At 38.7% G+C, this 27,582-nt stretch overlaps 3 protein-coding genes and 1 non-coding gene across 10 annotated transcripts; 3 read left to right on the plus strand and 1 right to left on the minus strand.

The window, feature by feature from the left end:
• Window positions 1-6,255: 6,255 nt before the first annotated feature.
• Window positions 6,256-6,936, minus strand: LOC109013282. The gene has a single exon (XM_018995321.1). The coding sequence runs from the start codon at window positions 6,934-6,936 to the stop codon at window positions 6,256-6,258; it is 681 nt and encodes a 226-aa protein (XP_018850866.1).
• Window positions 6,937-12,762: 5,826 nt separating this feature from the next.
• Window positions 12,763-16,999, plus strand: LOC109013234 (benzoate transport protein-like). Of its 6 annotated transcripts, none has more exons than XR_004802370.1 (5): window positions 12,764-13,406; window positions 14,160-14,390; window positions 14,556-14,911; window positions 15,734-16,549; window positions 16,653-16,993. XR_004802370.1 is itself a non-coding variant. In XM_035693733.1 (3 exons), the coding sequence occupies exons 1-3, from the start codon at window positions 13,119-13,121 to the stop codon at window positions 16,170-16,172; spliced, it is 1,479 nt and encodes a 492-aa protein (XP_035549626.1). In that variant the 5' UTR covers window positions 12,763-13,118; the 3' UTR covers window positions 16,173-16,995. The 6 variants fall into 6 exon arrangements, 2 of the variants coding, with proteins under 2 accessions (XP_035549626.1, XP_018850801.1); XR_004802372.1 differs by adding an exon at window positions 13,949-14,055 and having other exon boundaries at window positions 13,316-13,406; window positions 14,160-14,911; window positions 16,653-16,999; XR_004802365.1 differs by having other exon boundaries at window positions 12,763-13,406; window positions 14,160-14,911.
• A 4,225-nt stretch (window positions 17,000-21,224) lies between these two features.
• On the plus strand, window positions 21,225-26,199 carry LOC109013233 (uncharacterized MFS-type transporter YwfA-like). Of its 2 annotated transcripts, none has more exons than XM_018995250.2 (3): window positions 21,225-21,636; window positions 23,137-23,885; window positions 25,275-26,199. In XM_018995250.2, exons 1-3 carry the CDS (start codon window positions 21,349-21,351, stop codon window positions 25,798-25,800), a joined length of 1,563 nt encoding a protein of 520 aa, XP_018850795.1. In that variant the 5' UTR covers window positions 21,225-21,348; the 3' UTR covers window positions 25,801-26,199. The 2 variants fall into 2 exon arrangements, with proteins under 2 accessions (XP_018850795.1, XP_018850796.1); XM_018995251.2 differs by having other exon boundaries at window positions 25,289-25,426.
• A 318-nt stretch (window positions 26,200-26,517) lies between these two features.
• On the plus strand, window positions 26,518-26,602 carry TRNAM-CAU. Its single transcript is given in 2 exon segments — window positions 26,518-26,555; window positions 26,567-26,602. It is a non-coding gene; the product is annotated as a tRNA-Met (tRNA).
• The last annotated feature ends 980 nt before the right edge of the window (window positions 26,603-27,582 follow it).

The raw sequence follows: 27,582 nt of genomic DNA on the forward strand, positions 1-27,582 counted from the left end.
GGCATTGGATGTGTCCCACACCACCCCAAGCCTTCTCTTAGTGGATCTTGCAGGTTATCGAGAGGAACTGCTAAGTTGCCTAGGATATAAATCACAACATCAACAGTGCCCATAATGTTGTCCTACGGAGAGAACAATTGTTTTTAATGGAAGAGAGAAGGCAAGAAGCCAAGGTGTAGACGGCGAGCAACAAGAGGAAAGCTGAGTCGTACTTCAATAGGCGGGTCAGACCCAGATCCCTCAAGGAAGTCGACTTAGTGTTTAAGCAAATTGGAGTCACGATGCAAGAAGAAGGGTAGCTGGGACCACGATGAGAGGGATCATTCGTAGTAAAGGCCAACAATCGACCAAGGTTGTATCGCCTGAATAGGGTTGTAATTGAGTCGAGCTGAGCCGAGCCAATCTTTGGCTTGCCGAGCTCAGCTCGACTCAAAATACTCGAGCTCGAGCTCGAGATTTTTTTATATTCTTTGTACGAGCTTGACTCAATAAGCTAAACTCTCAACTCGAGTTCAAGCTTGTTTCACAAACAAGTTCGAGTCGAGCTGAGTTTGAGCTCAAATTGTTTATTTTTTTTTTATTTTGTTAATAAGATTTAATAATTTAAACAACTAAAAAAATAAACAATATAATATTGAATTTATGCAACTAACAAGTAGAACCTTTATCGAATTATAAAATTTTAAAAAGTTTATAAATAATCAATATCTAACTAGTTGATAGTTATCCAAGATAACAATATATTATATGCCTACATATATTATTAATACATACACTTAATATGATGTCATATATCTATTTCATATATGGTTCCCACATACTAGTATATGAAATTATTAAATTTTATCGATTAATTATTATACAAATTATAAAATATATCTATAAAGTATATTCACTATATAGACAAGTAATTAGATTACATATTATATATTTAATTATAAAAGTGGTATGCTTATATTATTAGCTAATACATATATATATATGTATATATGTTTTTTTGATAAGTAAAAGTATATTAATTAAAGAATAGGCAAAGCCATGTTCAGTACATATATATATATATACATAGGTGTATGCATATATATATATATATATATCAATATATGAATGAGTTTTAATCGAGTTGAGCTAATGAGTCGACTCGAGCATAAACGAGCAGGCTTTAACGAGTCTTAGCCAAGTTGAGTCGAGTTTTGTCGGGTATGTGTCATTTACAAATCAAGCGGGTATCTACTTTCATGAACAAGTTTTTATTTTTACGAGTCGAGTTCGATTTGAGTTTAACCGAGCGGCCTATAGAACAGACTGGTTCATTTACAGCCCTACGCCTGAAGCACAACAAAGGGAAGGGAATTATGGAAATGAATATTCATTTCTTTTGAGTTATCTCCCTTGAGCAAACGAAACACCAAGTCAAGTCCTTTGACTCGCCACAAAGTTTGGGTTGGGCACAAGTCGCTTGACTTGCCCAGACGACCAGTCGGACACAAATCCCTTAACATGTTGACCTTCATGCCACCAAGCCGAGTCCCTCGACTCGCTACGAAGTTTGGGCCAGGTACAAGTTCCTGGATTTACCTAGATGGCCAGTCGGACATGAGTCTCATGACCTGCCAACCTTCGGGCAACCAAGACTAGTCCCTCGACTCGCAAGTCACATGACTTCCCAGCCCTCATGTTCATAATGCCAAGCTTCGTGGCCTGCCAGTTCTCGTGTTAATGGTTAACGCCCACAAGGAACCAAACCAACAATCAAATCCAGAGCAAAGACAAATGCACAAAAAAAAAAAAAAAGATCAAGAAAAGTTGGAAAGTGGGCGAATTTCATATTGCTTGCAAATGAACAATGTACAGAAGAATTACAACAATCCGTAAAAAAAAAAAAAAGTTAGGGAGGATCACAAGGGATCCCTAAGGCTAAGGGTAGAGAGGAGGATCAGGGAAGGCGCCGGGCACCAAGTATTTGCCTAGAGTCTTTGCGAAGCAGAACGTGCGGGTCAGTTCGAGAGAGGCCAAGTTGAGGGCCCTCAAGTCGGCCCCTGGGTTTTGCAGCAAATAATCCTTCAACCTTTTAAGCCTCTCCTTATACCCATAACCCTAAGCTAAGTCCCCAATGTCTCTAACCTTCATCAACTGGGACGAGTTGTCCTCTCGGACACGTGTGCTGACTCCCAACTGGACTCTTGGGCTTGGATTTGTAGGTCGTAGGACCGGATCGCGTCACCTGCCAAAGTCAGCTCAGACACCAAGGACTTAATCTGGCAGGCAAGCTTCTTTATGGCCTCCATCTTACTTTGCATCGACTTGGTTAGCTTGATGTACTTGCTCGTCAACCAGCTGTGCTGCCTGACCTTCGCATTATGCTGCTCAACCAATCTTGCATCTTCCCCATGAAGGGTTTTGAGTGATCCCATGGCTTCCTCCAGCTCCCATTCGCGTTTGTCCAACATATTTTGAAACCAGTCCCTCTCCTCCTCCAAAGGCTTGGCCTCTAGGCGAGAATGTCCCGCCTCGTCCTACGACTTGGCCAAGTAGTCTGTGAGGAAGGCCTCATCCTGGCGAAACTTTGCCAACTTACGCTTCTTACACTTGTGATTGGCCTGCAGCTCAACTATATTCCCCACCACAACGTCTTTCTCATGAGACATTTCATCTGCCTCCTATTTCGCCTTACGGACTTTCAAGCGGACAAGGAGGACGAGAGACCTAACTGCTTGGATCTCTTCCTCAAGCTCCCATCTTTCCTCCACGATTAGGGAGGCCAACTGGTCAGCCTTTAGGAAACACGCAATTTTAAGAACAAAAGCAAAGAGAAACCAATCGGTAAAGGTAAAAAAGTCCCACGCAAATACTTACGAAAATAGTTCCCTCAACTTTTTGGCCTCACGTTTAGTGGCCTAAGCTCTAGCGGCTTAAACCAGGGGGCACCGACGAGCCGACTCCACCGATTTGCCAGGGAAGGTCAGAGATTCGCGAGGTGGCTGCCTAGGAAGGGCCATCACCACTGGAACCTCCTACAGTGGCCTACCCTCCACCTGAAGTAGGCTTGGGCTCCAACTCCTCCTCAGACGCCCTCAGGGGGACGTCCCTAGCCGCTTCCCCCCTTGCCCTTGGGTCCATTGCTCCCCGGTTGATGTCCTTGACCTCGGGGTTGTTTTCTCCACAAAGGGAGATTCTGACGACCCGTCAACCCCCTCGCCCTTAGATCGCAAGTTCTAATCGCCAGAAGATTCCCACAAGTCAAGGGATCCTTGCGCCATCTCATGCTCGGGCGCAATGGCCTCCCCCTCTTCTTGAGTTTGGGGGCTCAAGTGTGAGTTCCTCTTAGGCAAAGAATGAGGCAATCTCAAGCTCGGAGGTTTGGCTAAAGGGCGGGGAAGGTATGGAGACCCTGTCATTGCTGAGTTCGACCACAAGTTGATGTCGCAGGTTGTCTTCATTTTGGCCGGGACTCACACCCACCGCCGTGCAAGCTGCAACAAGGCATCAGCTATAAACTCGATGGGAACCAGCAGGGATGGCTCAGCGACGTCTTCAGAAGGCACCACCGATGCAAGAGCCCCTTTGAGGGCAGGTTTAAGAAAGGACTCGAAGAAGGCTAGCCTCGTCATTATCCAATTCATCCCCGAGAGCAGCTAGGAACTCCGGCACTTGCTTGAGCCACCAATACTTGAATGGTCGATGGGGTGGGAACCCTGTAAACGGTTGGAACTCCCTAGCATTAAGGTTGGGGTATTCCTCAGTCTTGGTGCATAGCAACATGCGATAAATCATGCAACTCGAGACCAAAAGCTGCCAAGGATTTGGGTGAAGTTGGGCGGAAGCCAAAGGAAGGTAGTCCAAAACATCGCGAGTAAGGCAGTAGAACGATAGCCGTAGCTTGTTCGCGAACATTATGGGGTAAAAGGGCCACCTTCATCACCAAACAATTGTCGTAGACGGCCGTGGCACGGCGGCCTGTGAGTTCCAAAACTATTGAATCGAGAATGCCAAATTTCCCCCTTAGCGCATGAAAGTTAATGGGAGAGGCTATCAACTCCCAATTCTGACCCTCAAAGAACGACAGCTTCTCTCCAGTAGCGGGGTTCGCCACTCCTTTAGGGTCACTAAAGGCCCCCTCATAACACACGAAGTGGTCCTTCTTGGGGCGAGGGCGAGGGACATTCTTGGGAGCCATATGAGGTGAGCGAAAGGCGGAAGTTAGAAACAGTTAACGACGAGGAAGGAAGGCACTTGAAGAATAAGGCAATGAGAGCAAGAGCATACAAGGAAGGGGCACACAAAGAAGAAATAGTGGGGATGTCACAACGATGAAGGAATTGGGTTTAAATAGAGCCATGCATCGGTTGGGCTTCCCAATGCAAGAAGTGACCGGCGTTGTAAAAGGGGAAACGTCATGAGCAAAGTTTGTGATCCACATTGTGCGTACGATGAGGAAAATAAACCATCACACACTCCCGGGGCACATAAGAGAAAGAATCGTGCACATGGGGGACACGAACCAATCCGTAATTGGGTGGAAGACAAACCTCTTCTCATGCGTGGCAGCAATAACTGACGCCAGCAACATGGGTATAACCCGCTGTAACAGTTAAGTGACACATGTCGACCATGACAGTTGACTTTTGAATTCTCACCGCATGTGTGCAGTGAGAATTCATGGGGTACTAAGAGGGGGTTTATTTCCCACATTGGGTCGCGTAAGGTTCATTCCCCTTAGGGCCTAAGCCGGCATAGGTAACCCCATCACAGAAGTTGCAAAGTAAGGAGGGCTAGACCAGGCCCAAGAAGGCCCATTAGATATGGTGACTAGTTACGTCACTTGCTCAAACCACAACCCACACCATAGACAACGGGCATGCCACATTAAATGGTCGGAGGAACCAGCTCGCAACGTTAGAACCAGACGTCCACTCACTCCTATAATCGCGACAGTGTGTGCACCTCCACCTCACTTGCCACAAGAGACAAACGGGGAAAGAAAGAGTGACCCACATACAATACGGCAAGACGACGACTGACATGACAAAGGAGAAGCCTGACACTAGTGCAGTGCTCAGTATGCCCTTACACGATCTGCTAGCAGTGAACGAGGACCACCACGACCAGGTATATAGGCACTCCCGAGCTTAAGTAAAGGGATCTTAAGCTTTGATCTTTGCATAGACTCACTCTCTTGAATACTTTCTCCTAGCGCACTTCTTACAAAAACATTATTCTAACTTATGCACAAGAGGTGTCCCACACCACCCCGAGCTTTCATCTTAGTGGATCTTGCAGATCATCGAGAGGAACTACTGAGTTTGCCTAGGATATGAAACACGACATCAACATCAGGCAACCAAACTCACCTGGTTCGGCAGCCATTGGCGACCCCTTCTTTGCCACCCTTATATTGGCCAACCACCATGGGGTGGCTTATAAGGGGAGTCCCTCCCCTCGGCACAACACATTTTCTTTTTTTATGTTTTTGGTTTTTTTTTTAATTTTAATTTTAATTTATTTGAATTTTTTTCAATAAGAAAAAAGACTTTAACACGTGGGACTTGAGAGAGTGACATGTGTTTTCCGTTAAATAGTATAGACAAAATTTGTGATGGAAGAGGTTAATGCTGCACAGTTGTTCATCCTCACAAAAATCGCACACGAGTTTATTCATAAGAGAAATGATACAATACCTACTACTTTACTATTTGTCTACAATCTTAATATTTTAATTTTGATTTTGATTTGATATATTTAAATTATAAAGAAAATTATTATTTTATTAATAAGTCATAAATGAATGTTAGATAGATTGTCATTGTATCATTGCTCTATTCACAAACCGGGTAAACCATTTATCTTTAAGCTCTAGTTTTTAAAATAATAGTAAGATAATTTATTAATAATGATGAAATGATTTGAATTAAAATATTTAATATAATTTTATAAAATGAGAGAAAAAAATAAAAAAAATAAATTATAAAATTAAAATAGGGTTAGAATATAATTTTATTTTAAGATTTAAAAAGTATTTAAAATTGAAATATGTTTCTATTTATAGTGTTTAGATATTAAAATAAGATAAGATTACTTGTGAAATCAAACAAGACCTAAATATAAAGTTGTAATAAAGATATACCAGAATCGTTTTTCGACATTTTTTTTTTTTTGAATAGTCAAACTTTCATCATTAATTTAGCAAGTGTTGGATACAAAGAGGGACTCCCTCCATAGTTATGCTCTCCTGGGAGAGTTTTAGTGCATCCTTAGCTAAACAATGAGCAATACAGTTAGTCTAGATATAAACTGAGCCGATCCATACTCCAAGTTCTGAAGTTCAGCCTTGATGTCTTGGATAATCATCCCTGCTGAGCTCCAGTCCTTTGTCTCTAAGTTGATGTCGTTAACCACATTGAGAGCATCCCCTTCTAATAGTACTCTTGAAATGCCTAACTGTTTACATAAGAGGACTGCTCTTAGTGCAGCCATTGCTTTTGCAAGTTTGGCATCAGGAAATATACTCCTTGATGATCTTAGAGTTGCTGTTACCCTTCCTTCCCAGTTTCTGATCACTACCCCCACCCCCATTCTGCTATGTACTCGGTCTACTGAGGCATCCCAATTTGCTTTATAGACATTCAATGGAGGAGGACTCCAGGAATCTGTACCAGTAGGCCTTCCAGGAACCAAACTAACTTGCTCACTGTAATTGGCTTCTTTAAAGTCCTTAGTCAATTGAAGAGCTGCTTGAGCTATCCGAGATGGTTTCTCAAACTTTCCTTCAAACAAAAAAACATTTCTTCTCCTCCACACATGATAAGCTGTACAGGCAAACAGCTCAACTTCCTCCTCACTGAGGATTGCTATTACATGTTCCACTACTTGTTTGAATGACTTGAACCCAACCTTCATTTTCTGAAGTCCTCTAGAACTGACAGACCATACATCCATCACTGCAGAACATGACCATAATGCATGCATAACAGATTCTGGCTCTTGTCTACAAATGGAGCATGAAGGGTCTTCCTTAATTTTCCTCCTCTTGAGATTGAGGTTAGTTGGTAAAGACTCGTGAGTAGCTCTCCATAGAAACATCCTAAGAGCATTGGCATTGGATTAGCCAAATGTCTTTTCATCTTCAAATTTAGCAAACATCATTCATATTTGCTCCACATTGAATTAGCTAAATTGTTTTCATCCAAACTATAAGTTACAGTAAATCCATTCTTCTTTTCAAATATGAAAAGAACTATAGCAAGTTTAAAAGTATTTTTTAAGATTATTATATTATAGATATGAGATTTTACCATCTATATACATATGAGATTATTATATTACAGATTGTTAGATTTTAAAAATAAAAATGAATATGATTTGTTGGAGGTTATTAAAGATTATGAAAATAAAATAAAAATTAATAAACAAATATAAATAATAAAAAATAATAATAGTTTATTATTATAGAGAGTGTGATGACTAATCCAATGTAGACTTCAAGTTTTGAATGATTAGCTAAAAGTGAAAAAGTTACATATTAATTAAAATTTGAAGAATAAGATAACCAATCCAATGCTAATGCTCTAACAGCACTTGAAGTCTTCAGCTTTCATATTTTGGGCCACACTTCCTTCTGGTTGGGTTGAGCAGAACTTTGCCCCTTTGGATACTGCTCCATTGTGCCCAACAGATGGTATGCGCTCTTGACAGTAAACATGCCATCTTTGGAGCACCTCTAAATGAGCTTATCTGGGTTGCCACACCAACTAATAGGTATCTTGCCGATATTACTAATGTCTTCTTCTGTGCATATGCTCCTCAAAACCGACAGGTTCCAAGTTTTGGAATGCTCATCAATCAAATTACTGACTTTCCAGTGTGCATGCCTTTGATCTAAAGGGGTCTGCACTTTGATGAGGTCGGTTGAGGGATCCATTTGTCTCTCCATAAGCTAACCCCTTCCCCATTACCAATCCTCCATATCAATCCTTCCTCTAACACCTTCCTGGCTTCCAAAAAGCTCCTCCAGAGAAATGAAGCATTGTCGCCCAGTTTTGCATGTAGGCAATCAGTCCTGAAAAAGTATTTAGCTTTCATCACCCTAGCTACTAGAGATTGTGACTGTTGTATTAGTCTCCATCCCTACTTGGCCAGTAAAGCAAGGTTGAAATGTTCAAAATCTCTATAATCTAATCCACCTTCTGCGTTGTTCTTTCCAAGTAGTTTCCATGGCAACCACTGAGTCTTCGTTTTATTTTCTCGACTGCCCCACCAAAACTTTTGCATAAGCTTGTTAATGGCATTGAGAATAGTTTTTGGCTGCTTGAAAATGCTCATGCAGTATGTAGGTATTGCTTGGACTATTGATTTTAATAACACTTCTTTTCCAGCCTTTGAAATGAATTTAACTTTCCAATTCTGCATACCGTTCCTTATAGAGTCCAGAACTGGTCTAAATGATGTTAGCTTGTTCCTTCCAACACATGAGGGTAAGCCAAGGTACTTCTCAAACACTTTAGCTTCCACCATCTTAAAAACCGAGATAATAGCCTGTTTTGTCTCAAGTACTGTATTCTTGCTGAAAAAAATTACTGATTTCTCAAGATTGAGTCTTTGTCCAGAGGCTTCCTCATAAGTTTTGAGAGTTTTAGACATTCTACTCCACTCAAGTGCATTTGCTTTGCAAAAAAGTAAGCTATCATCTGTGAAGAAAAGATGATTAACCTTCAACGATCCTCTTACAAATGGAAAACCAGTTATGTAACCCTTTCTCTCAGCTTCATCCAACATCTTCCCAAGAATTTCAGTGCAAAGTAGGAATAGGTAAGGGGAGAGAGGGTCCCCTTGCCTTAATCCTCTAAAAGGTATAAGGTGCTATTGAGGGTCTCCATTAACTAGCAGAGAATATTTTACTGAAGAGACACATTGCATAACCAATTCTGTCCACCTCTTATCAAAACCCATCTTTGAGAGCACTGCCTCCAAGAAAGACCACTCTAATCTGTCGTAAGCTTTGCTCATGTCTAGTTTCATAGCCATGTACCCCTCCTTCTTATGCTTCATTCTATGTTTCATTGAGTGCATTGCTTCATATGCCACGATGATGTTATCAGAGATCAACCTTCCTGGTACAAATGCACTTTGTGATGGAGATATCAACTTGGATAGAAAATGCTTAATTCTGTTGGCTAGTACTTTAGAGAACACTTTATAAATCACATTACATAGACTTATTGGTCTATATTCAGTCACCAAGTTGGGCCTTCTCTTTTTTGGGATCAGCACTATAAATGTTTCATTAATTTCCTGAATACCCCTATTGGATTTAAAGATCTCTTTGACAACCTCGACCACACCATCACCAACTGCTTCCCAGTGGTCCTGATAGAATCCAGCAGAGAATCCGTCAGGTCCTGGAGAGCTCATTGGATCCATTTCAAATAAAGCACCTTTTACCTCTTCATATGAACATGCCTTTGTTAACTGGAGGTTCATCTCGGGTGTCACTACTGAGTCTAGATTAGCCAAGGCCTCCATGATACCATTCGGGTTAGAGGACTCAAACAACTTTTGATAATACCTTTGAAATATATCCCTGACTTCTGACCTATTACTCACTTGCTCCCTTCTTTCATTTGCAATCTGGTGAATACTGTTATTCTTCTTTCTTTGAGATGCACACTTATGGAAGTAGCTTGTATTTTTGTCTCCCTCCTTAAGCCACAATTGTTTTGCCCCCTGCCTCCACTTGATTTCCTCTTCAGCTAGAAGCTGATTAACTTCCCTTTGATATCCCTTGATGGTGTCATTAAAATCTCCTTGGTTTATTCTCTGCAACTCTTGGATCATCTCACTTCTCTGTTTAATTAGGTGTTTTTGCTTGCCATTCATGTCTTTTGACCAAGTTCTCAATAACTGCTTGCATCTGTCCAGACTAGCTAGGAAGTTCCTTGTTGATTGGGCTCCTCTGCACGAAACCCTCCATGAATTTTTTATTAGTTCTTTGCACTCCTGTCTAGTTGACCAGTAAGCTTCATACCTAAATAATCTTGTCCTTCTATTAACTCCAGCTTCCTCATTATCACAAGTTATAAACAAAGGAGAGTGATCTGAATTGAGGGCAGGTAACACTGAGACCTCACTATTGCTGAATTGTAATGGCCATTCCCCGTTTCCCATAGTTCTATCCAGTCTTTCTTTGGTAAAATCTCTCCCCTCCCTATTGTTACTCCAAGTATACTTAGATCCTGTGTATCCAAGATCACTCAAGTCGCATTCATCAATAGCTAATCTGAAACACCCCATTTGAGAAAAAGATCTAGTGACTACCCCATACTTCTCATCATTACTCAAGATCTCATTGAAGTCTCCCATACATAACCAAGCCATTGGAGGCTCGGGTTTAAGCATTTTAAGGAGACTCCAACTAGCTTTCCTTTTGTTTGTGGCAGGGTTACCATAGAACCCAGAGAGTCTCCAGGGTTGACCACTACTCTCAGGAAATATTGTCAAAGATATATGGCTATTTGAATAAGAAAGTAGTTGAGCATTTACCTCAGTTTTCCAAAGCATTGCAAGTCCTCCACTTTTGCCTATGCTGTTGACCACAAAACTTTGCTCCATTCCCAACTTGTTCCTCACCTTCTCCACTTTACATCTGTTACCTTTAGTTTCTAACAAAAATATAACAGATGGGGTTCTTTCCTTTACCAATAGATGAAGTTCGTTAACTGTCCGAGGGTTCCCAAGCCCTCGGCAGTTCCAGCTTAGCAGTTTCATGGGGATTGGCAGTGCTGCATAGCAGCCACTGCCTTAAGCACACACTCTTCCCCTTCCTCAACATGCATCTGTTTACTTCTTTTGCCAGCCAACCTTCCATTGTCTGTTTGACCCTTTCTTTTCCTTGCTTTACTAGGCTTATCCAGCTCCATATCACACGCATTGTTCTGTAATTCATTGCTGACTAACCTTGCACGTGCTTTCCTCTTCCACTTGCCTGTCTGAGCTTTGACCCTTTGGGAAATTACATTAGTGACCTGACTAGAAGGATCTCCCTCTTCAGGGGACTGCACGTGGCCCACCCTTGACTTCTCAATAGTCTTTATCTTAGAACTAGGTCTCTGGTCCCCTTTTTCTATCACGGTTACTTCCTTTCCCAATGAAGCTTCTACTGTTACACTTACTCCTCCCTCTTCGCAGGATATGTCAGCTTTACTCTGAGCGCCATACCTACCACCCTGGTTTCCCGCCTCTTGTTCCTCCTCAGTTCCCGCCATTACACTCTCCTCTCTTCCCTTTGGTACAACTTTTTCCTACTGTACCTCTCCATCTCCCTTTCTCTGGTCGTGACCCTCCACCCTGCCATGACCTGTTCCCTTTCTGGATTGAGAAACCTCAGAAAATGAGGTTTTTGGACTGGTTCTTAGCCATGCACTGTACTGTTGGTTGAAGCCGTCTAAACTAGCTTTTCCTCTATCAAGTTTGTCGCACATTCCAGTGACATGCTTGATCTTCCCACAATGATAACAAAAGTTTGGTAACCTTTCGTACTTGAAAGGAATCCAGTGCTTTGAGTTCCCGAGAGTTAAAAATCTCCCTCTCGCCAAAGGTTTTGTGAGATCTATCATTACCCTTAACCTTAGGAAGCTACCCCAGCATACCCCACTACTTACCGTATCCACCATGAGAACCTCCCCCATTGACTTGCCCAGATTAAAGCCAGTGTTAGCATTCATCCCAGCAAAACGAAGGTCATTACATTGCACCTAAAAAGGTTCATACTGGAATTGCATTTCCTTCCAAGACTCGTGGCCTTCACAATCCTGCAGGCAAATTAGATTTTTGTCAAAAGACAAAGGGCGTCCCTGCATGATTCTCTTTTTATCAGCTTTTTCTTTCAACTCCACTAGGAACTTATTTCTCCCTACTTCTTTGAAGACAGCCTTACTTTCTATTTGCCACACTCGTGCCATAGTGTTTCTAAGAGCACCTCTATTTACTTCCTTATCTGTAATCACCATCATCATGAAACATTGTTTACTCTTTTCCTCTGATATGATCACTTCTTCACTGCTAACCACCACCTCTTGTTGTTCTTCTTCCGTCAGCTTCAGACCCTCACATAACTTTGACAAATCACTATCCATTTTCTATCCTACACAGACAAAAGTCTAGGAGGACCAATCTCTAGGTTTACAATGAAACTTAGAGAGAAAACCTTACACTCAGAGAGAGAATGACTTTTTTACGCTTTTGTTTTGACCATTTTTCGACATTTTATAGGAAGCATGAAACTGGATGCCCTTCTCAGACCCATTTCAAGTTGAGATATGTTGAAGTCCTTGCCCAAGCAAGCAGTCATTATTGACGGCTTGCTGCTCAACCTCCAACGCCCAGTGCTCAACTGCCAATTTAATGTAATAATTTAATGCATTCATACAGGTAGATGATACATCGGGCGCCTATAAATTGAAGCTCTATGCGAAAGTTTGATACATCCAAAAAGAAAAGAAAAGAAAAGAGAAAGTCGAGAGCACTCTGAGAAAAAAGAAGAGAGTTGAATTGAGTGGAGTGTGATATTCATTCTCTGTAATATTTTATTATATTTCACTATTTATTAGTGAAACTCTTTTCTATAGATGTAGGCAGTTATCGAACCACGTTAAATTCTTGATATCACTGAATGCGTATGTGTAGTTTTTTATTTCCGCTTTTATTCTTTCCGTTGTGTTGATTTCCCTAACATGAGATATACCGTCTGCAAGCACCACTCCGAATTCGTAAACCTCACAACAATGCCCCGTGTTTCAAATTCAGAACGTGCTTGTAGTTGTAAAATCGTGCAGTGGGTTAAATCTGAGAGAGATACCAGATCCAAAAGAGGCGGGAAAACCTCCATTATACACCAGATATAACTTTCAGACAAAATTAATGCAACTTGCAGCGACCTTTGACCTTTTGGTTCAATCCCCCCGTACAAACACGGAAGGGGAGAGGAGGGTTCATACCTTGGTATTTCCAGTCAATCTGTTCACACCAGAGTCGCCTACCCCAAAGTTCACAACCGTTATCCAAAAAGCAAGGCAAAAAAATTGAGGACTTTGATTGAAGCAGAGCGTGGAGTCTTGAACATCAAGATGAAGCCAGAGACTATGACATTGGTTTTGGTAAATCTAGCGAGTATCATGGAGAGTGCTGATGAGAAGTTGGTTCCGGCGGTGTATAAGGAGTTGGGGGCTGCTTTGCACACAGACCCTACTGGTTTGGGCACACTTACTCTGTATCGATCCATAGTGCAGACTTCTTGTTACCCACTAGCAGTTTACCTGGCTCTGCGCTACAACCGTGCCCACGTCATTGCCCTCGGCGCTTTTCTCTGGGCCATCGCCACGTTCCTCGTCGCCATCTCTTCCACCTTCTTCCAGGTATCTATCTCTATGGAACTCCTCTGCTTGTGTTTTACATTATTGATCTGTTGATCTATACCCATCTACAATATCAACTGGTTCACGAAATGGGCAAGATGGCTTGGTGATGTTTAATTAGATATTGGTACTTATTGATGCTTATCAAGAATTCAAAATAAAGGCAGTTAACTGGTAGCACATATAACGGATTGATAAAAGCATGGATGATAGGGTGCCAAATAATATTTAATTGTTTTAAGAAAATTTATGGGAGAGGACCTGTGGATGTCTATTGAATGGGTAAAAAGGACCCAAAAAGCTGCACAACAAGTGCTTGATAAAATTCCTGAAAGGAACGAAAACTTCTTTAAGTGCAATTCTATTTCTTGTATTTTCCTTGTATACAATGAGTACTCAGTTACTGAGTATTTATAGACAGTGTGCGTAACAGAAAATTACAAAGATCAAATCTACACTGTACACCTCAGCACAATCAGTTTTGCCAATTTCTTCGAGAGTCTTCCTTTCTTTGTTGGTTATTTAAGAGCTGAATCATGCAGGGCTTTTTGGTAATTCATCACTTGCTTCAATAATGTCCAAAGAGAGAGGAAATACCGGCCAATTGAAACAAAGCCCAGAGCGAAGGATGTTAAATAGATTCAGAGGGGTGAAAATAAATTACCTTTTATTGCATTCCTTGATTTGGTATCAAAATTGACAATGTGCATTCAGCTGCATAACTTTTTAGAGTGGGATCATTTGTCTAATTAGGTAGCAGTGTCACGAGGTTTAAATGGAGTTGGGCTTGCCATTGTCATACCTGCCATTCAGTCCCTTGTCGCTGACTCAACTGACGTTAACAATCGTGGTACCGCTTTTGGATGGTTATACCTAACAGGAAAGCTCGGCTCCATAACTGGCGGGTTCTTTTCTGTACTACTAGCCTCAACATCGTTCATGGGCATAACTGGCTGGAGGATTGCTTTCCTTGTTGTGGGAATTGTAAGTGTTATAGTTGGTATATTCCTCTGCATCTTTGCAAATGATCCGCACTTTCCGAAGAGTGATAGTGGACCTAATGGTCGAGTGATTCATAAGCATTTTTGGTCAGATGTTAAAGAGCTAATTCAGGAAGCAAAGTCAGTAATTAGAATACCATCTTTTCAGATAATTGTGGCTCAAGGTGTCTCTGGATCATTCCCTGGATCAGCTTTGTCATTTGCCCCTATGTGGCTGGAGCTTATAGGTTTCTCCCATGGAAAGACAGCATTCCTTTGGACCATTCTAGTAGTTGGTGCTTCTTTTGGAGGTCTGTTTGGTGGAAGGATGGGGGATATCCTTGCTAAACGCTTGCCCAATTCTGGAAGAATTATCCTGTCACAAATAAGCTCAGCTTCGGCTGTTCCCTTAGCTGCTGTTTTGCTGCTAGTATTGCCTGATGATCCATCCTCTGCATTCATGCATGGGCTTGTCTTGTTCATTATGGGGTTTTTTACATCCTGGGAAGCTGCAGCAACTAACAAGTACGTATAATTGATCAATTGTGTCTTCCTTTCCTTATCTCGGATAAAAAAAAATAAAAATAAATAAAAAAAGCATTTCATTTTTCAGTGTCTGGGACCATTGGGTGGGGAAGAAAAGGAAGAGCAAGAAAACCCTTTTTCCTGATATAACAGCACAAAAAATAGACATTAGCACAAGAGACGTGCATGGAGCATGGGATGTATTCATAGCTCAATAACAGTGTCATAGGTGATAATTTTGAAGAGGGAAGCTGATAATATTACGGTTCACAATGTTGCTCCATATAGTAAGTGTTACTGCAACTGGTTGTATCACCAATTAATCCAGATCTGCCCTTCAGAATATGACAAGATGTCACCAGAGCTTGATGCACCATTGTTCAGTCTTGAGGACTAGAGGGAAATTGATTTTTATGGATTACTAGTTTGGATAAGCCCCTTCTGTTAGAAACATCAATTAAACATTTTCTCAGTGACCATTTATTTAGACACTCTTTTGGGTGCTTAATGAAAATTTGTCAGCTTTGTCAAACCCAACTTAATATATTCTCAATGACAGTTTTTTGGTCTTGAATGGACCAAAAATAATATAGCTGTAATCTTCAGCTTAAAAAACATATACTTAACTGACTTCTTTTCCAGAAGTTTGGACAAGGTGTAATCAGAATCATCTTGACTGAATTTGTAACTTTAGAGAAGGCATCCTAGGAAAGACCTAAATGCTTTTTTTTTTTAGTTTGTAGGGGAACTTTAACTTGAACAATTACAATTGAAATTCATTTATACTACCAAGTATTTTTTGAATCTAAGCACTGTAGACAGTCCAATATTTGCAGAGATAGTCCCTGAGAAGTCTCGTACGACCATCTATGCTTTGGATCGAACATTTGAGACAATACTAGCGTCATTTGCACCCTATGTAGTTGGGATTTTGGCTCAGCACGTTTATGGTTATAAACCAATTCCAAAAGGGTCATCAAACTCTGCAGAGACTGAAACGGATAGACAGAATGCTGCATCACTTGCCAAGGCACTCTACACAGCAATTGGCATTCCTGCGGCAATCTGTTGCTTTATCTATTCCTTCCTCTATTGCACATATCCAAGAGACCGTGAACGGGCAAGAATGGTTGCATTGATAGAATCTGAAATGCGGCTGCTAGAGGCAGCTCCATCAAGCGAAATTGACATTGCTTATGAAGGGGTGAACAGCCTTGACTTGGATGATAATGATGATGAGTCATCTCTGCTTTCACCTTAGCTTCCACTCAAATTTGGATATGTAATGAACTCAAATAATACAAAGCTTCCTGGAGATTTTGTATCAGTACAATGTGCAAAAATATAGGCATATTTAGTGGTATTGTTCAGTTTAGAGTGCATTGCATTGATGCTAACCATGGAATTTAAATGGCTTTCTGAGAGCAGCCAGATGCAGTTATTTTCACGACTCTTCTGCTTCTTTCGGCTTTGCTTTCACAATTTACCTTGACATGGCATTCCTCTCCAGAAAAAAGAAAAGATAACTGGCATCGACAGAAAATTACACACACAATCAATCAAGTTAAAGCATACTCTTCACGACTTCGCATGGCCGAGAAGTGCGGACAAATTATGATGAGGATCAACCCGATCAGAGTATGAACTTGTATTAAAGTACATCTGGCCATATTTTCAAGTGAAGCATGCGCAATTATAATGTCTCTCTAATATTCTCATTGACATGTAAATGTTTGTGCAGTCCCATTTTTGCAGAGATAGTCCCTGAGAAGTCTCATTATCTACGCTTTAGATGTGAACCATTTGAGTCCATGCTAGCATAATTTGATCCAGCAGTGGTCGGGGATTCTGGCTCAGCATGTTTGTGGTCATAAAAACCAAATGTGCAACGAGCTTCAAACTCTGTAGGTATTGGAACAGATAAGAGAGAATGCGCGCTCGCGCGCACACTCTTTTTCTCACAAAGAGATTGTACTAGTCTTAGTAAAATTTACAAAGAACAATGAAATGCATCCACGTTGTCTGTCTGAGTAGCTCAATATAAGGGTTTATAATTCTTGTATGAACTAGATCGATGGTTCAGGAGGTATATTGAAAGGAAAAAGCTTCTTTGCCCACCTAGATTGACCGCCCTAGTTGACTGCTGGTCAATTTATTTAGTGATTAAAAAAATACTTTTAACTGTATTAATATATTTTTTTATTTTTTAAATATATTAAAATTTTAAAAAATAAAAAAATATGAAAAAAAAGCCCCACCTATAGTGAAATGGGTATTTCATATTTGAGTATACACGTGTTTAAAGTCTTATTTATTTTCAGAAAATATCTCATCTCATCTAATCATTATAATTTTTTTAATTTTTAATATAAAATAAAATAAACAATTCAAAATTTTTAAATCTCAAAATAAAAATAATATTAAAAAATATATTCTAACAATAATTTATTTAACTTTTTAACGTTAATCTCAACCCATCTCATCTAAAAAAAATAAACGAGTCCTTAATCACAATAATTATAGAATCGGGCCCCCGTATTACAGAATACAGATCAGACTTTCCACATGTCTATCTCCGGATATATTTGCATCATAAATATAGATGGTGGTGCTCGAGAAATAGATTTTTGTAGGGCTGAGCACCGACCGATTCGGAGTCGGAGGGCCCAGACTCCGACTCCGACTCCGCGATGTACATTATCCGATCCGGATCCGACTCCGACTTGTCGGAGCGGAGTCGGATTGCCAAGAGGAGCTGCGGCCTGAGTGAGAGGAGGGGCTCTGCGAGTACGCCGCGCGAGGGAGAAGCTACGTGAGAGGAGGGCTGCGCCTCGCCGCCTGCGCGTCGCGCGAGAGAGGGGTTTCGCGAGAGAGGGTTTGCGCGAGAGAGGGCTCTGCCGCTGCGAGAGGGTTGCGCGAGGGACGGGCTTCGCGAGAGGGAGGAGTTGTGCGAGAGAACTGTGCCGGCTGCGGCGCTGCGCGAGAGAGAGGGCGACTGGCGAGAGAGGGCTGCGGCGCTGCGCGAGAGAGAGGGCGCGAGGGCTGGGCTTCGCGAGAGGGAGGAGTTGTGCGAGAGAGGGACCAGAGGGTTGTGAAAGACTAAGAGAGCTGCGCCGGCTGCGGCGCTGCGCGAGAGAGAGGGCGACTGGCGACTGGCGTCGAGCGAGAGAGGGATGCAGCGCTGCGTGAGAGAGAAGGCACGGGTTTGAACTTGAAGAAGGGATAAGCTAGGCTGCAGTCTGCACTGCAGACCTAAATGAGTATCCAACGGCGCCGTTTTTGCTATAACGAATAGTTACTATAGTAATATACTAATATACATTATATACTAATTAATATGAATCTATTTTATATTATATATATATATATATGAAGATTCATAAAAAAATATATGATATATATTATTATATATGAATATTAAAAAAAAGACACCGACATTGTATACGAAATATTATTAATACACTAATATACTTTATATATATATTAATATATATAAATATATGTAATACACTAATAGTATTAGTATATTAGTATTAGTATTAATATTAGTTATACTAGTAGTGATATTAGTTATACTAATAGTTATATTAGTATTAGACTATTAGTTATTATTAATACTATATATTATACTAATAGTGATATTAATACTATATAATATATATAGTTATAGTTAAAGTCATTTAGTATAACTATATTAGTATAAGTTATAGTGATTTAGTATAGTTATGATACTACAAGTTATAACTATAGTCTATATTAGTATTAGAATTAGTTGTAGTGATTAGAATAACTATATATTAGTATTTGCTATAATGATTTTAATTTAGTATAACTATATAATAGTATTAGTATATTAGTATTAGTATTAATATTAGTTATACTAATAGTTATATTAGTATTAGACTATTAGTTATTATTAATACTATATATTATACTAATAGTGATATTAATACTATATGATATATATAGTTATAGATATAGTCATTTAGTATAACTATATTAGTATAAGTTATAGTGATTTAGTATAGTTATGATACTACAAGTTATAACTATAGTCTATATTAGTATTAGAATTAGTTGTAATGATTAGAATAACTATATATTAGTATTTGCTATAATGATTTTAATTTAGTATAACTATATAATAGTATTAGTATATTAGTATTATACTGACTATATATTTTTTTTTTAATATAGTCAGTATTATACTGACTATATTACTGATTGTATTAGTATACTTAATGTCTAATACTACTATACTAGTATATCACTATAGTTAATAACTTAATAGTATCATATAGTAATATAGTATTAGTAATTGATACTACAGTAATTTATATAGTCATTTATATATAGGCTTAAAGTGGTTTACTAATTTATATATAGTAATTAATACTATTAGACTATTAGTAATTTATATGAATAATACTTTAGTTATTATACATTAGTATTATATGTTATTATAAATTTATAGATTAGTGTTTATACATTAGTATTACAATATTACATGTCGATGTTATTATTCATCTTAGTGTTTATAGTATATTATATATACATTAGTTATTAGTATTATATGCTATTATATTTATACATTAGTAATTTAGTGTTACATGGTAGTAATATTGTAAATTTGTAATAGTATGATATTTACATATAGTCATATACTAAACTATTATTAGTCAATTTAGTCTATATATTATAGTATAAATATATTATTTAACTAGTATATTATTGAGTTTAACTAACTATATAAGATATAGTTGTATAAAATTTAAATAATTAATATATAGAAAAACACATATTTTATAAAATACGTATAAAATCGGAGGCGGAGGCGGAGGATCGGAGTCGGATCGGAGCGGAGTCGGAGTCGGATCATCAATGGATCCGACTCCGACTCCGACTCCAACTCCGACTGTCAAGAAGAAAAAACCTCCGACTCCGACTCCGACAAGTCGGAGCCGGAGCGGAGTCGGAGCGGAGCCGGAGCGGAGCCGAATTCGGAGTCGGATTGTCGGATTTTTGCTCAGCCCTAGATTTTTGTGGTCCATTTCACAATTGAAGCAGCGGGGATAGAACGAGTCCAGTTGGACAAACCCCACGAAAGTCGCACGATCTAATCCACCAAAATTTCAAGACATATATATATATATATATATATATATATATGACAACCTTAACAAGACCGTTCAATGTAGTTTTTTCCGACAGTAATAATATTGGAACAAAAATAACGATTTAAAGAGGGATTAGAATCTTGGAGGTAAAGACCTTAAAGAGTTGCCATCATGAGGAGATTTCCAAAAATAAAAATAAAGGGTATATATATATATATTTAAAAAAAAAGAAAAAAAAAGAAAAAAAGAAGAAGAAGAAGACATTCCCTCTTTTTTTGGGACGTAGAAATGACAACGTATAAATAGTTACTGTGCTCGAAGAAAAGGACACGTATGTCAAACACTAAACATTGATGCCAATTATATGCCATATCAAGTTTTGGTGCTTGGTGCAATGGAAGCATACATTTTAAATTTAGGGTTTAGTGCTGTTTTGGTTAGATAAAATCAAATTATCTCATCTTATATAATTATTACAATTTTTAAAAATTTTTAAATAAAATATAATAAATAATTTAATTTTTTTTAAAATTTCAAAATAAAAATAATATTATAATAATATTTTATTTAACTTTTAACAAAATATTCATCTTATCTCATCTGAAATGCATAATCAAAAGAGAATCAGTCCTATCAATCCAATGGAAAGTTATACGAGTGAGAGAGAATGAACGAATATAAAAAGTTACTCTTTTTATCTAAAAAAAGAGTAAAGTTATAGAGCAGTCCATTGTAGCACATCAGTCGTAGCATATTTGAGTTGGTTTTTTTTTTTTTTTTTTTCCTTCTTCCCCTTTTTTTTCCTCTACAGAGCACATCAATCTATTGTAACACATCAGTCTGTCCACAAGTCAGGTGTGTTGCGACTGCAGCCAACAGAAGACTGTTGTGCAGATTTATTCCTAAAAAAATGGTTAAAAATAGAAATAAAATTGCAAGAGTATTTTATTATTTCTCCTTTAAATTAGACTTATACTCATGAAACTTTCATTAAAAGGAAAATTAATCGCAAGGCACTCATATACATCCCATGCCATATTGCTCAATTGTTCAATTTTATTTTATTTTATTTTTTAAATCCATCACTTATTTTTCAGTTAATGGCTAAGATCTTGCTATATCAATAACTGAAATTATTATTAATTCTATATAAATATGGTAACTATTACACGCCACCCTCACCGTTCAAGTCATGAGTCAACGGTAACCAACTCTCTCTCTCCCTAAAACGGAGGAAGAGAATCTAATTGGTAAACAGCTCTGTTTCACGGTCAGAAACAGGGACTCTTGTGCTCGAAAACTGAGGAAGAGAGTTGGAAAATGAAATCCGAGACTCTGACGCTGGTGCTGGTGAATCTGGCGAGTATTATGGAGAGGGCCGACGAGTCACTGCTGCCCGGGGTTTACAAGGAGGTCGGGGCCGCTCTTCACACCGACCCTACTGGGCTGGGTTCCCTCACTCTGTTTCGATCCATAGTTCAGTCCTCTTGTTACCCACTCGCCGCTTACCTTGGTATGCATTACAACCGTGCCCACGTCATTGCTCTCGGCGCTTTTCTCTGGGCCGCCGCCACCTTTCTCGTTGCCATCTCCTCCACCTTCTTCCAGGTCTCCCTCTCTCTCTGTGAAAATTTTTTGGTGTATTTATTTGTGAGTATGTGTGTGTAAAATGTGGTGTTGTAATATGGTGGATATGGTTGACGTAGAAAACAGATCGCGTATATATATATATATATATTTATATATATGAACATAGTCCAGATGATTTTATTGGGTTAGGTTTTGGTTATATATATCGGATTGTGTTCATGTTACTGTGGCCGGATCTATAGCTTCCCATGAAATGGGCTTGGTTTTATGGTAAGATCGGGTAGTTAGTTTTTAGACTTTGAATGATTCCTACGATGTGCAATACATTTTACATTCTGAGAAGAGAACTTACACATTTGACTTTAAATTAGAGTTTTCTAAATTGGGCTAATTCTCAATCTGTGCAATCTCTTATCAATTTTAGCTAAAGATTGTTTTACAAATGAGTTCTTTATTTTTACGTCGAAGGTAGAGTAGAGTCTGATTCAAACTTAAAAGCACCACCTGTTTGACATCATCTCTTTTGATAACATAATGAATTATTGTTTTTGTATAGGAAAATTAGATTAATATAAATGAAAAGGTACAATAGCAGGGGTGGGATACCCCAACTAACATCCCAAACCAAAAGTTGCTCATTTAATACTTTTTATGGACGAAAGCTTACAGAAGGCAGAGAGAGAGAGAGAGAGATAATTTGTCTGTTTTCTTAGCATTTTAGTGCAAGAGCTTTAGTGTAAAGTTATCTCCAGCAAAGTCTCCCAAATGGTGACATGAAGACAAAAGCATTTATGTTATTTCCTAAAATATAGCATTACATGTTCAGCAAAGAGTAATGTTATTTTCAGAGCTATAGTTTTTATCATCAAAGCAAAGAAATTATCTGAATTTGCTCACTCTTAACAGTTTCTCCTCTGATTTTACGTTTCACTGAGAAAAAAAAGTACCATCAACAATGAATGAACTGAATGAGAGTTGTCCCAAATGCCTTTCAAGATTTTTGAGATGAAACCTTTTAGTTGGTTTAAGTCTTGAATTACATTGCTGCATGTCAAATGTTGTGATGTTTTGATGCTGAATTTTACTTAATCCTATAAGGATATATATAGTTTTAGACACACCCACACCAAAAGAGCTAAACTATATGACGTATTCCTGAAAGAACAGTTAGAAATTAATGAAACATTTTTTTGATCAGAAATTAATGAAACATTATGATATATGAGAATTACACATATCAAGTGCCATATGTGCTTGTATTTTATTAATGAAGTAACAGTTTATCATGAATTACATATGAACGTAAGAAACTTCAAATATCAAGCCTAATGAAAGAATTTCAGTATGTGATGAAGGAGCTTGAACTTATAACCTGGATGGCGGGTAATAAAGCCTTCCTGTTTATTCTGTTTGAAGCATTTGCAGTTCCTGAAAAGAAAATGCTGACAGAAGAACCTCTGTTATCATTGACATGCTAGATAAATAACTTAACATTAGTTATCTGTTTTGGTCATATAGGTGGCAGTTTCAAGAGGTTTAAATGGGATTGGACTTGCCATAGTGACGCCTGCTATTCAGTCCCTTGTTGCTGACTCAACTGAGGATAGCAACCGTGGTACTGCCTTTGGATGGCTACAATTAACAGGAAACTTTGGCTCCATAATTGGTGGGTTGTGTTCTGTATTGTTAGCATCGACATCATTCATGGGCATCCCTGGTTGGAGAATTTCTTTCCATCTGGTTGGACTAATAAGTGTCGTAGTAGGAATTTTGGTCCGCCTTTTTGCCAAGGACCCAAACTTTTCTGACACTAATAGAGCTCAAGATCGAACTCAACGTAAGCCTTTTTGGTCAGAAATTAAAGACCTAATTAAAGAAGCAAAGTCTGTGATGAAAATCCCATCTTTCCAGATAATTGTGGCTCAAGGTGTCTCTGGATCATTCCCCTGGTCAGCCTTGTCTTTTGCCACTATGTGGTTAGAGCTTATAGGCTTCTCCCATAAAACAACAGCATTCCTTTGGATGCTCTTTATAATTGCCGGTTCACTTGGAGGTCTGTTTGGAGGGAAAATGGGAGACTTGCTTGCGAAACGCTTTCCTAATTCAGGGAGAATAATCCTTTCACAGATAAGCTCAGGTTCTGCCATTCCTTTGGCGGCCATATTGCTGCTGGCATTACCTGATGATCCATCCACGGCATTCATGCACGGGCTGGTCTTGTTCATTATGGGATTGAGCATATCCTGGAATGCTCCAGCAACTAACAAGTACGTATTCTAGACCCATTAGATCCTCTTTCCTCGTGTTCAATAACTAACAAGGTATTTACTTTTTTTGTTTTAGGTTTGGGTGGTAGTAATGGTTTTTTTTGAAAGGGATGGTAGTAATTGGAAGAGCAACAAAACCCATTGCTTAATCTATTGTCACAAGCACAATAATACACATGAAATATGCATTGCATGCATCTAGAATTCAATATAGCCATCCTAGGAAATTTTTAAAATTAATATATCGAATGACTTAAGATTAGTGTCCCCTAAGATAGATGGTTGAACATTACTATGGTACAATTGAATTGAAGAGTGGAATCAGTTGCTCTATCAGATTTGTTGTGGAGGTGGCTGCTGTACTGCTGCGTCTTGGAGACACTGAGTGACAGGTTATATCTAAAATGACCCTTTTTGTCAAAAGTACAGTGTAATCAGTCTGGAGCAGCATATGTCAGTCTTGCTCTTATGAACACGTGGGGATTAGAGATGGTTCGTTGAGAAAAAAATTATTTCTCTGAATTACCATTAGCAAATTTTCTCAACTCTTTTGGTTCATTGGCACTGTTCACTGCCATAACTGTGCTTTAATTTGCACAATATTTGATTGTGAAGTATTTGTGCTGTCTGAAAAACTAATAGATCATTGTAGGCAAGGTAGCTTTACAAAAGGATTCAAAGAATGATATGCAGAACCATCTAACCTAAGGAGGCAGCCAAAGGTAGACCTGAATGGGGTTTCCACTTTGAGACTCTTAAGCACGCATGCCGTAGGTAGCATGTTAGAGCTCGAGAGATACTGTAGGGCAGTTTATCGCAGGAGCCTTAGTCTATTGGTTGTGTTAGTAGTAGTTAAACTGGAGAGTTCTAGTTGACTCTATTTGCTACATTTCTAAGTTATGCATCTATATAATGTTTCAATGAACTCATTTGCACATGTGCGAGGCCTTTTTTTTTTTTTTTGGCCCGGGGGGGGGGGGAATTGAGTACATATTAGTCATAAAATAGAGCAACCAATCTATTCCTCAACTAGATTTTTCTACTTCTTTTCCCTACACATGACATCTTTTCACCAAAAATGACACTCCTATATAGATGAAAACTTGTAATAGGCATGATGTGAAGAGGTAAAATAAAACATACTCTTCATTGCACTTCTTTCCATGGCCAATAAGTTTCCCCAAGTTATGGGTGGAATCAGGCTAAACTTAACACTTCCTAGGGAAGACTCAAATAGTGATTCCTTTGCTCACATGGGTGCTGCTGCTATACCAAAATCCTCAATGTCGATCCAGGCCAGACTTGTGAAATTAAAAATGTAACTGAGTAAATTACAATATGTATGCCTCTAGTTTTCTAGTTTGCTTTGATATGTAAACGGTGCAACAGTCCCATATTTGCAGAAATAGTACCTGAGAAGTCTCGAACGAGCATCTATGCTTTGGATCGATCTTTTGAGTCCATATTAGCTTCATTTGCTCCCCCTATAGTTGGGATTTTGGCTCAGCATGTTTATGGTTATAAACCAGTTCCAAAAGGATTACCAGATGCTGAAGAGATAGAAACAGATAGAGAGAATGCCATGGCACTTGCCAAAGCGCTCTATACAGCAATTGGTGTACCAATGGCGATATGTTGCTTCATCTACTCCTTCCTTTATTGCACATACCCAAGAGACAGGGAACGGGCAAGAATGCAGGAGTTAATAGAGTTGGAAATGCAACAGTTAGAGGAAGATAATCCCCCTTCAAGAGAAGAGTACTCTGAAATTCATGTTTCAGAAACAAAAGAGCTGAATAAGGAAACAAGTGACATCAACACAGATTTCAGAGGAGATGAAGGTCTTGATTTGGACGATAATGATGAGAAGTATTTGCTTTCACATCAACTAACATTCTCAAAAATGGGAGAATAATAAATCAGTTGAATCAAAAGCTGATTCAAATGATGAAGAAGCTTCACCAATACACTACGTCCATTACGGTTCTCAGTTGATGGAGATCCGTTCAAGTTCACAAGCAAGAGACATTTGCATGTCATAATCACTCGTGGGTTAATTTGGGAGATCACTGGGTATTTAAGAAACAGTAAGTACAGTGGCGAATATGTCATTGGTTTAACTTTATGATCTCAATCTCATGACTATACTGTCTTTTTTTTTTTTTTTCCTTGTAATACTCATCCATGTCATTGTAGTTATTGATGAGGAAATTATCTTTATACAGATTCAAAACACATTTTGAATCGCAAGGTTTGGCGCAGATTGTAGTCGTTTTTACTCTTGTGACATAAGATGTGAAGTTTTTACTCTTCTAACTTGGTGCGATCTCAGCTTTTTAATAGTAATTTTGAACGAGTCGGAGGCAATATAGAATTAAATGAAATCCCATTCAAATTCTCGTGTAGTTGAAAAGCTAGCTCCATATATACACTTGTTCTATTGCGTTCAAGTACCCTTTCTCCGCATACTATTCCACAAAAGCCATCCAGCCATTTCCCAAAAATAATAACTCAAACAAAGAAGGGTTCAAATATGGAACTTTGAGTTGTGAAAAGGGTTGTTATTAGTAGAGCAATATGTTTCTCGAGAATAGTGATGAAATTATTTTTGGACAGGCTTTACAGCACCGGTGGGGTGGTGGCGCAGTTGGCTAGCGCGTAGGTCTCATAGCTTCTGAGTGATCCTGAGGTCGAGAGTTCGAGCCTCTCTCACCCCATCTTTTTTCCTCTTTTGTTTAACAAAAAAAAATTAAAATGCCAGCTCTGTCTAAAGAGACAGCAAGTTTTTTTTTTTTTTTTTGATAATAAAGAGACAGCAAGTTGTACCATGAACTTTACTCATTTATGTGGTAATTCCCACGCTTTGGAATCTGGTCGGTGCTGCTGTGTCTGCTCAATTCATTCGTGACTTATTTTTGCTTAAAATACGATATATATAGTTGTTCTTATATGGATTTTAAATAATAATATTAAAATTGTTGCTCAATACATTCTTACACAACTTGACATGTGACTTTCAATTTGATTTGTTCTAATTGACTAATGATGCATTATTAAATATATGCAAATATTTATATAGGCTCAATGCCCCCCAAAAATGTTTAAGATCATTGTTATATCTGGTTTGACTTTCAGTGTGTTTTTTATATAACAAGCATCTCATAGTACTTGTACCTGCCTAGAAGTGCCCAAATTAGATTTATGGTTTACATGTCTTTATATTAAAATGTGATCAGAGGATGGAGAAATTGCCATTAGAAAGTTGGATTTGTTTAGCAATGCTACTTTTTATCATTTATTTTATCGTTTTCAATCACGTCAACTGATTTAACATATTTTGAGTGATTATACGATTGTATGTAACATTAATCTTTCATACAAACATAAATATCGCTACGTCCCAAAGGGGAGAGGGGGAGTAAGAAATAAAAGTATCCCATCTATCTTGCTGATCCTCAAGTACACTTTCATTTTTCTCCTTGAGTTCTCCACGTGTACACATATAAATATATCGGCCATTTTAGAACATTGAAGGGAGACAGTACTTCCTCATTAACGTTTCATGCATTTAAATAAAGATATTTAGAATCAAGTCCATCTTTTTCTTCGTGGCCTTTTTTTATCTCCTTTACATATCGCTTCATGTGCTTCCCCGACAGGTGCCCTAGCTACAAAGCAAAAAATCTTCACGCACTTC

Source organism: Juglans regia, chromosome 1 (assembly GCF_001411555.2).
Source record: "Juglans regia cultivar Chandler chromosome 1, Walnut 2.0, whole genome shotgun sequence".
Classification (NCBI taxonomy): domain Eukaryota; kingdom Viridiplantae; phylum Streptophyta; class Magnoliopsida; order Fagales; family Juglandaceae; genus Juglans; species Juglans regia.